The 13,205-nt window shown below is 40.4% G+C and overlaps 1 protein-coding gene across 2 annotated transcripts in view; it reads left to right on the top strand.

Annotated features, from left to right (window-relative positions):
* Positions 1 to 10,925, top strand: part of HTT (huntingtin) — a 220,064-nt gene extending 209,139 nt beyond the window's left edge. For both annotated transcript variants that reach the window (XM_036762807.1, XM_036762808.1), the window contains 6 exons: positions 277 to 391; positions 623 to 836; positions 2,223 to 2,328; positions 5,458 to 5,620; positions 6,500 to 6,660; positions 7,770 to 10,925. In XM_036762807.1, the coding sequence (XP_036618702.1) occupies positions 277 to 391; positions 623 to 836; positions 2,223 to 2,328; positions 5,458 to 5,620; positions 6,500 to 6,660; positions 7,770 to 7,983 (973 nt within the window). In that variant the 3' untranslated portion in view covers positions 7,984 to 10,925. The remainder of the gene's footprint in view (positions 1 to 276; positions 392 to 622; positions 837 to 2,222; positions 2,329 to 5,457; positions 5,621 to 6,499; positions 6,661 to 7,769) is intronic.
* The last annotated feature ends 2,280 nt before the right edge of the window (positions 10,926 to 13,205 follow it).

The raw sequence follows: 13,205 nt of genomic DNA, 5'->3' as shown, positions 1-13,205 counted from the left end.
TGTAATGTTCTTGAATAGAGAAATCATGATAAAATATAAATATGTACCCAGATGCGTTTGTGCATGTGTAAAATCCTTTGACACGCTTTTGTTATTGGTAATGCCACTCAAAATTATTTCTCACATTATGATGAGACTGTCAAAATTGCAGTTATTCAGAATGAGAGTGGCACTTTTAGAATTGTACATGTGTTTAGATGTTTATCCTGAGAGTTGTCAGAGAAACTGGATCTCACCCCCCAGTGTAACAATTGCCTGTCTGGTTGGTATTTGCAGTTGTGTGAATCTGCACAGCCAGCAGCATGTCCTGGTGACCTGTGCTGCTGCCTTCTACCTTATGGAGAATTATCCCCTGGATGTAGGCCCAGAGTTTTCTGCTGCAGTAATACAGGTGAGCTGAGACTGGGTAGCCAAAGCCTTAAGATGAACCTTCTTTTAGGAAAATTCAATATATAGAATAACCTTTTTATTTTCTTCTTTTCCATCAACTGTTTTTATTAGTTATATCATGTATGAATTTTTTTGTGTGTGTTCCTGTCAAATTGGGAAAGAATCGTTAACAGGAAGCGAAGTTGAGAGGGTGTTGACAATTTCCTGAAAGCCTTTCTTCCTGTTGTTTCAGATGTGTGGGGTGATGCTCTCTGCCAGTGAAGAATCTACTCCAGCCATTATTTATCACTGTGTCCTGAGAGGCTTAGAACGACTTCTTCTTTCGGAGCAGCTCTCCAGGCTGGATGGAGAGTCCTTAGTTAAGCTCAGCGTTGACCGAGTGAATGTGCACAGCCCTCACCGAGCGATGGCAGCCTTGGGCTTGATGTTAACTTGCATGTATACAGGTGTGGAATTCATGATGAATTCACGTGATTAATGTCTATTGAAGTAAGAGGAAATGACCTCGGAGGAAGCCTGGGTCTTGCTGAACTAAGCAGCTTTCTAGGAACTTTGCTTCTTTTTAGAAGTGTCCCACAAAGCTCTGGTTCAGAACTTAAGGGCTTTCTTTTTTTACTCTTTTTTAAACTTTACTGATCTTTAAAACTCCAACCTGAATGCCTGACTTCTGATTTTTTTGGTCCCCAATCCTTTTTGTCTTCCTGGATGCAGAGACCTGCCACACATGATCAATGATTATCTTTCTCCCTTCTGCTTCTAACTTAACTTGCTGTTTGGATCTAGTTAAACTTCTTCGATTTGTTTACAAGGAAAAAGAGTAATAATAAATATCAGGAATAAAGTTTCAGGGAACTGAAAGTATACATAAAAGAAAGCTACATGATTACAGACAAGATGGTACTTAACCTTCCTAAGCTACTTTTTAGCTAATGTTTCCTAAGGCCTGCCTGGGCTGGTGCTTTCCTAGGACTAAACTCCATACTATGGTATATCAACCCTTCTGATCTCAGAGAGAATAACATCCTTTACCTCAAAATTCTCATCCTCCCTTCCCCAACTGTTATTGGTCTACCTAAGACCTCTAGACCAAGCTGGTTCATAGAAGCTTATTTGTTTTTTAGTTCTGCAGTCTGAGCCAACCAGAAATTCTTGTGACTGTTGCTAGGCTATTAACATGATACTTTCCTCTTCATCATTGATGAACTAAGTGTCTCTCTTTTTTCAATCCAGTTTGGAAAAAGGAAAAATAAATCTTGAAACATATAATTACTTTTCTTCCCAGTGACCCAGAATGAAGACAAATTCATTGCCATTTCATTCCTTATGTTCATAAAAAGGTACTTACTATCCCTTTTTCTCATAAACAGCAGAAGTTGAGGAAAACTATGAGAACGTAAGAGCCTTCTGTGTTATTCCGGGAGGGCATTGTTCCTCATTGTAGTTCCACATCGATTAGAAGAAAGAATGCTGGCCTTGGAGCCAGAGAACTTGAAATGCTAAAATTCTTGGGTCTTGTAACCTCAGTTTAAGTCTTAGCACTGCTACTCCCTAGCTGAGTTCTTCAGGCTCTAGTTCTTTCTTTTGTGAAAAAGGAAAAATCCTGCCTTCTGTACTTGTCTCTTGTTGTGAGTAGCAAATAAAAGAATGCATTTAAACATTGGAGTTGCCCCAAATGTATTAGTTTAAATGTGAAGTTTTTCACATTCTCTGTCACTTGATCTGAATTCATTTAACAAGTTTTGATTGAGTACTTGCTATGAAGAAGGTCCTATAGGCAAGCTTATTTGGTTTTTCTTCCTAATTAAGCTTAATCTTGAATGATCTTGTTCCAGGAAAGGAGAAAATCAGCCCTGGCAGAACCTCAGACCCCAACCCCACTGCCCCAGACAGTGAGTCTGTTATTGTTGCAATGGAGCGGGTATCTGTTCTCTTTGATAGGTAAGCCATTATAATTTGAAGTTTTCCCTTTAAAGACACCGTCAGTTTAGCTAAGGAACAATGGCATTTGAATATATTTATTCTTCTAGTTAATGCTAATATTTCCCATTTGTATCCTGATTAGTCGCTAATGTTTTCACGGCCACCCACTGTGAACTTCCTCTGTCTTAGAACTCTTGCTTGACAGGCCAGCTCTAGGGGCAGTTCACAGGAGGAAATCCCCACCCGTCAAGGTTTCAACAAATCAAGCTTTATGACTAGTGTCTTAAATTGGTTGTAGGGTGATGCTGAATGATCGTTGCATCATTCATAATGAGAGAGTTTGTACCCTATAATTGGGTAGCATCCTAAAGTGACACCATGCTGAAATTCATAGAGAATACATTGTACTGGAACTCTTTCCAATAATAAAAATGTTGGTTAAATATTTCTGTATTTCCTGAGAGGAGAAACCGCACTGCATCAGCAGCCGAGGATCCAAACCATGTTTTGTTTTTTTTTCCTCTAATTGTTGTACATCTTCTAAATGAGCTTTTGAGGAGAATGAGAAGGTGGCATTCTTTATGTCATGGGATGTGTGCTGGGTGGAGAATCAGAAGACCAGGGTTCATTCACATTCTACCTCCAGTGTTTATTGGCCATTTGACCTTGGGCAAGCTACTTCATGGAAGCTTTCTGACTCAGTTTCCTCATCGCTCTGGTGGGCATAATAACACTTGTACTAGGCGCTTCCAAGGGTTCTTGTGAAAAAAGCTCTTTGTAAACTCTAAAGTGCTCTAGCAATTTAAGCTGTTATTGGAAAGGTCTGCAGAAGTCTTCATTAGATGGTGGTAATGGTGGTGATGGTACTTGTGTACACTTGAGTTATCATTCTTGGCTTTAGAGATTTTCTCCTAAATGACCTCAGTGTGCTGGTGCTATGACCTCCATTAACTCTTTCAGGTCACCATCGCCCTTCATTGAGCACCGTCCAGTATTGTCCCATTTAGAGATGGACTGAGTCCTTGGAGATCACCTAGCGTAGCCCCGTTTTTGTACAGATAAGGAAACAGTTCCAGGGTTACACAGGTACTAATTGGCAGAGGTAGAATTTTAGCTCAAGTACTCTTGACTCCAAAGACTCCAGATCTACTACTCTTTACACTACTTTGGAAGAGATAAGTGACCCTACAAATTCAATAGTTGCTTTATTGAAGACAGATTTTTCAGAGTTGATGGAAACCTGGTGTTCTTCAAGGTACTGTAGGATTGTTCACACTGTCCAGGTGTGTTCTGGTCATATGGAGACAAATCAGAATATTGTCTAGGTAAGTAACCAGCTCAGTACAGGACATTTCTATTGACAACATTAAACAAATAACTTGAAGTTTGCTGGGGAAATTGAACCTCCTGGAAGACGTCATTCTGTTTGAAATATCCATTATCTTCTTTGAACTGCTCTCTTCTGCTCATTCCTTAGCTCTACTCCTGTGGACCCCCTGAGGTTGTAAAGCCTTGAAAGATAAAGCTTTATAAGCATTTATAAAAGTCTAGGTGTGAGGGAGCAGTCAAGGAATGCACCGGGGTGTGTTAGGGCCTAATTCTGAATCTGTCTTTTTTTACCAGAAAGATGAGGGTGTAGTAGCTGGGGCAAGAGAATGATGGATAATCCCTGTTTGTATGTTTGTTGCTTTGTCTTCCTTGGGACAAGATACATTATTCACCAGTGAGGACTGTTAGCGCCTTGATGTCCTTTGCCTAGGACAAATCTCCAGATATGGCTTTAGCCAGTGTTTTTGGTGTCAGTAAACAGAAAGTGATGGAATTAGTATCTGGGAATTAGGAAACATAAATACTGGTCCCAGCTCTGTCCCAAATAATTCACTGTGTGATTTTGGGGCCCTTCCTGTCTCTGGGCCTCAGGTTCATCATCACTGAAACAAAGGAGTTGGAATAGATGATCTTAATATTCCTTCTGGTTCCTGAGTTCTATGATTTTATGTTAATTTAGAAGCGTACATTTAGGAAGACATTACCATATTTGTGATGATTGCTTGATATTTATTTAACTTTTTTCAGCTCAATATTCTGCCAAACAAAAAAATGGAAAATTACATTGTTGACCTTCCCAAAGACATAGAGGGAAGTGAATAGACTTTCAGTAGTCTACAGTCTTTCCAGAGTAGTCACCCTGGAACACTTTGGGTGTATGAAATACGCTGAGGAGGCTTATACTTGCTGGCTCAGGGCTTTTTGAGTACGAAGACCCCCAGACTTTTGGAGTAAAACAGGAAATTAAGCCTATTTTCTTTGAAGAAAGTTGTTGCATAGAGTATTGATTTATAAGTAATTTCAGAGTTAATATTTTAGAGGGAAAAAGATTACTGGCACTAGCATTTTTTCATGTAATTCCTAGACACATCACACAAAACATCAGGGTTCTATAGAACATAATTTAGGAAATGCATTAGCAGATCACTCTGTGTTTGTGTGTGTGTGTGTGTGTGTGTGTGTATTTAATCCCTGAATCATCCACATGTGGAAATGTGTCCCATAGCCACCTTCATGGTGGACATTTTTTTCAGCCTCATAGCAAAAGCAAAGTTAAATTCTCTGGACATCTTCAGGTAGATGAAGGAATGGGTACTCATTGAGCAGGTGGGTTTTTTTTTGTCTGCCTGTCTAGAGTGGGAGTAGAAGGTATGCATGAGATATAGATTAGATATTAGGACTACTTTTCAAACATACTGGAAAACTGTGGAAGAATTTACTGAGACTGGCCATCAGGATGTTTGGATTGCTAAAGCAGGTAACTGCCTTTGTTGGGCAGTTCAGCTACAGTCCTACCAAAGCTGGAGGGAGAAGCTGGAATAATGCCACTTGGTCTTTTTCTCTCAGACCATTTCCGCCTCCAAAAAAAAAAGATTTTCTGAGATTATGAACTTGCATGTGGGAGCTGTGCAGCTCACAGGCCCTGAAGGTGAAGGGCACTCTCAAAGTCATGAGGCCAATTCAGAGTCAGGTGCTGCCAGATGAAGTAAGAGTTAGGAGCAGGAGTATGCCGTATTCCAAAGATCGGTCTCCTGATTCATGAATTAAATCTTCATTTCCTCTCAACAATTCTGACATCTCTTCTCTTCCTTCACTCAGGATCAGGAAGGGATTTCCCTGTGAAGCCAGAGTGGTGGCACGGATCCTTCCTCAGTTTCTAGATGATTTTTTCCCTCCCCAGGATGTAATGAACAAAGTTATTGGAGAATTTCTATCGAACCAGCAACCATATCCACAATTCATGGCAACTGTTGTATATAAGGTAGTGTGTTCTTAGTTGGTTTTCACAAGCACAAAATTTAGGTTATTTTGAAAAATAGTTTTGAGATATAAGTACTTAATATTATCCTGGTAAATTTGCTAGAAACCTGTTTCCATATTTTAGCCTGTTTTCCATTCATGTGGAATAAATCCTGATGGCTCTCTCCAATGTATCATTATGCGATGGTGGCCTGGAGTTCTCAAAGGCTAAGCCAGTGGAGTACAAACTCTGGCAGTACTACTGCCAAGCCAGAAAAACTTTAAGAACAGGTTTCATGATATGTCTTTCTTAAAAGGTCAACCTAGCTAAATGTACAGGGGTTCATCATTAGAGAGTTGGCCACTGAGGAATGAATTCTTTAGCCCTAGAAATGCTTGAATATGGAAAGGGCTGTGGTCTGGATCAGTAGAGGAGAACCCCTCCACGTTAATTAAACTATGTATTCTGGAATTACTGAAATGATATTAAGTTAATTTGACCCATTAGACTTAGCAATTTAGCAAGATTCCATTCTAGCAGACCTTTTTCTTTAATTCAGTTTTGTTTTCATGTCATTTATTTTATGTCTAAATCATTTGATCTTATTTTGATATATGATGTTAGATATTGGTCTTTGCCTGGTTTCTATCAGACTCCTTTCCAGTTTTTCCAACAGGTTTTGTCAAATAGTGACTTCTTGCCCCAATAGCTAGAATCTTTGGGTTTATCCAACAGTAGATTACTGTGCTCATTTTTCCTGTATATTGTGTACCTAATCCTAATAGGCCTTTTTCAAAAGCTTGGGTCTATTTCAACAGTTATCTTTTTAACTGTTCTCTCTTCCTTTGTTGTAAAGACTTCAGTTTCCCACTGAAACATATTGGATGCATTGTTTTTCAGGTGTTTCAGACGTTGCATACCACAGGACAATCATCTATGGTCCGAGATTGGGTGATGCTCTCTCTCTCAAACTTCACTCAGAGGACCCCCGTTGCAATGGCTATGTGGAGTCTCTCCTGTTTTTTCGTCAGTGCATCCACTAGTCAGTGGGTTTCAGCAATGTATCCTCTGCTTGGTCTCTATATCATGTCATTAACTTCCACACTTGTTTGTCCTGTTTCTTGTCCTGCATTAGTACTCCAGAACCTGAAATACACATCGTTTCCACATTCTTGGGTTTTTTCCAAGGGCGGGTTTTCAGAGGACTGGATCATCAGAGTTTAATCTCCCCCTCTCCACCCTCCCCCCCCCCCCAGGCCGAAGGGAAACCTGCATTCATTTTGAAGATGTTGGCCTCTTGTTGTTTTTTGTTAATAAGATAAATGTGAGGAAAGAGCACTTAGGATTGTTTTATTGAAAGGAATACCAATTTTGAAGCAGGTTTTAAGGATCTAGTCTCTGAAGACATTTTCAATGCTTAGGATAGTGGTTTTTTAAAACTGATGCTGCTTTTCATTATTTTTGTTGTCAATGTGCCCCATTCCGTTCTCTTGGCCAAGATGCCAAGAAAAGAGTATTTGCTGGAATTCCCACCCTAAAAGCCAAAGTCGTACTTCTGGCAACCTTCCCCCTCAGACAAACCACAATAGCCTTAAAGTAGTTCAGCTGCTCTAGCGATGACAGGGTGACATCACCCAGAGCCACTGGAGTAGCCAACGGAGTGAGGCCATGGCACTGCCCAGCACACATTACACACGGAAAAAGTCAGAGTACCGAGAGGAAGCTCTGCGGAGGGAAGACAGGCTTTGGTAAGTCATCTCCCAGTGGGAACTTGTCCCGGCTTATCTCGGGCTCCCATTTCCTTTGCTGGCTCCCTCAGAGGCCCTGTCTTCTCGTGCCCTCTTGGCCGCTAATTATAGGAGTCACCGAGAGGGTTCAAAGGGCACTGAGTTTCTTTTATGAGGAAAGAGATTTCGATTTTTCAGCTTAGCTTGGGTTGAACTTTTTGGCTTCTGAAGACAAATGTCTTCATTGAATTTTCTTCATGGAATATGTTTTTTCCTTTCATCGATTAGCTGACATTTCTCTGCAGAATCTACTACCTGAGGGAATCCCATTTTTAGCCTCTTAGGGTTAGAAAAGAATCCCAGTGGGTGGAGAATGCTACACTTTAAACCTTAGCCTTGTTTTTCTTTTTTTCCCAATAATATGGCCTTAACTCCTTTCCCAGCCTTCCACACATCATCAGCAGGATGGGGAAGTCGGAACAAGTGGACATTAATCTTTTCTGTCTGGTGGCCATAGACTTTTACAGACACCAAATAGATGAGGAGCTAGATCGCAGGGCCTTTCAGTCTGTGTTTGAGGTGGTAGCATCTCCAGGAAATCCTTACCACCGACTGCTGACTTGTTTGCAAAATGTCCACAAGATTGCAACCTGTTGAAAGTTCCATGGAGCTGGACAGTGCGGGGATTGGCAGCTTGGGCTGGAGTCTGGTGTGGACACAAGGCAAAACATGAGGACCCCTGATTTCACCCTGGATGGGAGCTGGGGACGGGTCATGCAAAAAAAGTAGATTTGTGGGTTTCATGATTCCCCCATCCCGGTGTTTGCATCTCTCTTACACTATAACAGAAGTGCTCATTTGCAGTGGGGTGGCCGTGGTAAAGGGACATCATTCACACACCTCGGGTAATTTTTGGAATGGAGACTGAGCTTTTACAAAAACAAAGAGCAAAGCCACCACAGCTGTTTGTGTAACTCTGTATGATGTGGGCTGGTACTAAATGCAAAGTGACCAGGCATTTATATATTTTTCTAAGTGTTCAGCCTATTCATTGTCACTGGGTTGCACCTGATCCTGAATCTTTGACAGAAGTACTTCCTTCATGCAGGTTATTGATACTGGACACTTTCACATTTTTATGTAGCTATTATCTGGTATAATCGAGCTTTAGAAAGTGTTTCCTAATGTCTCTCTCAAGCAGAAAGGAAAAGGAAATCCCATTTCCATGATTAACACTCCCAGCATGTAATCCCTGTCTCTTGGACTTTGGTAGACTGTGGTATGTGGTGTGGGGGGGTACTGAGGGAGGGGGATCTGGCCCACACACAGCCATGATTTATTTTTCCTTTTTCTTCTCAGGATTTAAAATTTGAGTATATCAGTAAAGAGATTAATTTTAACTTAAATATTTCTATATCCATGTAAAAAGTATGTACAATTGTAAAATCTGTACTGCATGATGTGCTGTACTTTGAAATGATCAGAAGCCACTTGACTGAATGTCTTTATTGCTCCTGTATTGTCCCTGCTTTCTCTCTGAGTGCATCTTCTCCCCTTCATTTTTCACCCATCCTAACATGTAAGTCACATTTCAGTTGAACTTGTCACCTGCTTTCTATGTTGTCACAACTGGAACCTCTGAGTTTGTGTTCAGAGCGCTGCATTCAAATCATTCAAAATCATTTTCCCCACAGTTCATGAAAACACACACACACAGGAAGGATCAGAGTCTCATGGAACTGTTTCGGTACAGAGCAGCTGCTCTTCATATTTTCCTCTGACCCAGTTTTCTGTAGGCAAAGATCACTCCATAAACCCCCAGCCTCCTAGTGACTGAACTCGGTCTGTTACTCTTTAATAGTGGTGGCAAATGTCCGTTTGGATAGGTGCAGCCGTTATCTTGGGCCAAGAAGCAGTTTCATTGGTCCATTGAGTTAACAGTTCAGGCACACTCAGTACTGCGGCTTTGCCTCTTATATTAGATTCGATTACTTAATTAGCCATCTGTTTTCTATCTCAGGGTGTGGGTACCCACAAAGACCCCACTAGTATCTAGGCAATCTCACTCTTTTAGGATAGGTCTGTCTTGTTTCCCTTATTACATTTTTTTCTGAGCACCTTTAGGGAAGGAGCAAGCTTTCTTGTTTTCTGTACTACTTCCTGTCATCAACATCCATACACATTTCAGGTCTGGTCCAGATGTAACCCACAGGCATATTCTCATTTTGTTTCATGTGGTTTGAGGAGTAAGGTAGGGGTTTCGACTCTATTAAAAGCCAGCACCAAAGCCATGAGCCAAAGAGGTTATCCCCAAAGGCTGGACACAGTAATTGTTCATAAATGATCTGAGGTTTTGGGGGTTGGGGAGGAATCGCATTTCTTGGTCCGTTACTTGGACCAGATTTCTCTTCATGGCTGTAATAGCCATGTCATTTTATTCAAAGTGACTAAGAAGGATTTACTGATTTGGCAGAGAGTTGCAGGTTGGAGTTGTGGTGGGTTTTTTTTATTAATATTATTGTTGTTTTTATTTGTAAAGATCAGTGGTATATTTGATTGAATGAGGAGTATGCTGATTTTTCCTCCATTTAGGCAAAGTATGTTCCTCAAGGCTACTCCTACTCATTCCTGCATTGGTAGTGAGTTTTGTCCTATGCCCCAGACCCCAATTAGTTCTTTTATATTTTATTATATTTAAATGGAAGTAGTATCAAAATCTGTTTTCCAAAGTTTTCAGGAAAAAGAAAGTCTTCCTTGGAGCACCTTGTTTTTAGTTAACCTTATAGTAATATGCCCTGAAACAACATTTAATAGGTTTCTAGACCCCATTGAAGGGTCTCTACTTACTAGCTCTGTATTTTTATAAGCTGAGAGAAATTCAGATTGAAATTGTCTCACCAGCCTACCAAATTGAGTCCTGGGTGGTGGCCCTAAGACCCACCTCATCCTCCCTTCAGTCTCTTCCCTGCTAAAAGAGCCCCACTTCTCTTTGTTACATGAGTGCTACTAGCTGTCCCTTAGCCTATTTTGACATTTGAAGGAGGGAAGCCTCTCTTCCTTTAAGGGTCTAAGAAGAGAAACATCTAGTGGTGAATATCAGGCTTTTCCCCTCACAGGGAAACATCTTTATCAAATCAAGACTCATGATGTTTTCCTGTGTGTGGCAACAGTGGAGAATGATGGAGGTGCATGATTTTGCAGGGGACACTATTAAGTATTGTGTGGGGGGTTGTTGGGGTTTTTTCCCCTTTTAATTTTATCAGCAGCCCTTAAGGCAGGGGAATAACTTCTCCTCTGTTAGTTTTGGTCTCCCACTTGGCAGACATGCTTTCCCCATAAAAAGCCAATGCTAAGTGGTTGTGAAGAGTCATAATAATTATGAATATTGGCAAAGTTCTAGGAAAGAAGGCTTATGAATCTTTGGGGCCCTTCACGTTTGGTCACTGCTTTCTCATTTAAAAAGTATAGAACTTAACATTCATACTGACTTAAATATTTAAATTCTCCCATAATGACACTGGTGATTTTTGAAGTACATGCAATTTAGAACTTTTCCCCCAACTGGAATTAAAACTGTACGTGCCCATTCTGGATAGTAATTGACTTTGTCTTTTTTTTTCTGACAGAATTAAGAATAAGACCATTCACGTTAGTTCTTGAACCATTGTTTTCACCAGTAGCACTAAAAACACCAGCAAAAAGACCCATAACTCTATGGCTGTAGTCCATGGGAAGAAAATGACTTTTTGAAAATACATAAACACACACACAGAAAGATGAATCCAACCAGCTTGAACACTATTGTTTATCTTAGAGCTATGAAGCAGAAACTCCTCTTATCTGCTATGTAAAACTTGGTTGTATATAACTGAGCAGCTGTTAGAACAGTGGGGCTTAATTTTATATTAAAAACCTACTTGGGAGAAAACCACCTGACAAATCTCTGGAAGGAAAAATACACTTGGCTTTATTAAGTTCCAAATATTTAAAGCAGGTATTCAATCAAAATAAGTTTTAATTAGAATCATTTATCTCACAATATTAATTCCTTACTTTTTTCCTATGGAAAATATTGAGAAATATAGTATATTGGGAATATAGGTAGAATAGTGCAGAAGTAAATTAAATGTACCTGTTATCAAGGGACAACCCTTCCTTTCCAATGTGCCCTGACTTATTTGTAATGTTTCTTATTGCCAGGACTGAACAGCTTTCTCCAGCTAATTGCAAATACATTCTCCCTTTCTCCCCACCCCTTTCTCCTTTATGTTGGCAAATCTATTCTTTACAGAGAATAGGATTAACACGAAAGACTTCATCTTTCATTGTCTGCCATGACTGAATTCAAAATCCACCCAGCAAACAGGCAGTCATTTAATTAGTCATCTCCTAACCTTCAGAATCTTTTGTATTAAGTAAGCCCTTCCTACCAGGGCATCAAAGTGAACCTTACTTCACACCATATTATAAGACAACATGGCCCTGGTAAAAAAAAAAAAAAAACAAAACAAAACCAAAACAGAACATTTCATGTGTGGTATGTTTCCTGAACTGAGAGTTGTGCTCAGGTGTTATAAATTATAAATATAGCAATATCTTTTAGTTCACAGTCATCTACAAGTTTCATATCTTTTCTGTTTTGATACCTTCTCTTCCTTCCCCCACACTCTCACACCCCCTTTACAAATAAAATGCCTTTGGTTTTGGAAGTCCCTGCTATGCAACATGCCTGGAAAAAAAAAATCACTCTGACTATTCAAGTCAGCTGGACTGTGACTCTGGGAGGCACTAGCTTTACTTTGTATAATAGGACAAGTGCTGGGGTGGAGATGACAAAGGACCATTTTAGGCCAAGGGGCAGAGTAGGATGAGGCCAGTATGTTGGCTGCCATTTTGAATTTGGGATGTCGATGTGGTTAAGGTGGGAAAGAGAAATGTTGACACCTTCCAGCTGGCAGATCAGAACCAAGTTTGATGAGTGGAAGAGGGCAGGGCTGAGGCAGGAATTCCACCTACTACCTGTAGGTGACTTGGACAGTGTAGGTCCTACAAAGACACCCCTTTTTAAGATGCCCTTAAGGCAGCCTCTGTTGTTCACAAGCTGTTCCTACCCTAGAAGGAAACTTGGGCATGTAGATTGTTAGGTGAGTTTCAGCCAGAGGAACTAGACCCAGGAACTAGAACACCTACCCCCTATTCCTTGAGAAGGATGGAACCGGCCAATAGCATTGCTCTGAGAGGAGCCTGTCATGTCGGAAGTCAGTCTCTGGGAGGTGTTTTACCTTCTCTCATCTGTTGCTTGTGTGTATGGGCCTCTTTCTACTTCCATCAGCTTTGCCTACACGCTGCCAGACAGAACAAACAGCCTGAGGGGCAGAAGCTCTGTCGTCTAACGTTCCCCATCCTGTGTCATCACCATCCTCAAAACTAAGAGGGCTATGATGGGTGAGGCCTGGAGCCCTTATATACATGTAGCTGTGCCCACTGAATAGAGAAAATATTTAATTTAGACATGTTCACATTTTGAAAACTGCTGAAAATATTGCATATCCAAGTGAAAGAGAATAAAATTTAAATTGTTGCTGTAAGAGGCTTGCTCTGGTTATTTCAAACCAATGCAGACCCTAATTTCCCAGCAGTTTTTTCTGAAACAGTTTCCTCGGTGTGTCTGTAGAGGTGAATTTGGGCAATAAACTTTCTTGGTACCTCTTAGGAAGTCATTTTGATTGGAATAATTTGCCAAAATAGAACCTAAACAATTTCTATTTCAACAAGAAGAAGAGGCATAAAGGATATATTTGCAGGTAAAGACAGCCTGATTTTTACAGTAAGGGAGGGTGAAGATTGTTCCAAGACTAATTTACCGGCTGTTATGCTTT

Source organism: Trichosurus vulpecula, chromosome 6, assembly GCF_011100635.1.
Source record: "Trichosurus vulpecula isolate mTriVul1 chromosome 6, mTriVul1.pri, whole genome shotgun sequence".
Lineage (NCBI taxonomy): Eukaryota > Metazoa > Chordata > Mammalia > Diprotodontia > Phalangeridae > Trichosurus > Trichosurus vulpecula.
This window is presented reverse-complemented; position numbering and strand designations above follow the sequence as displayed.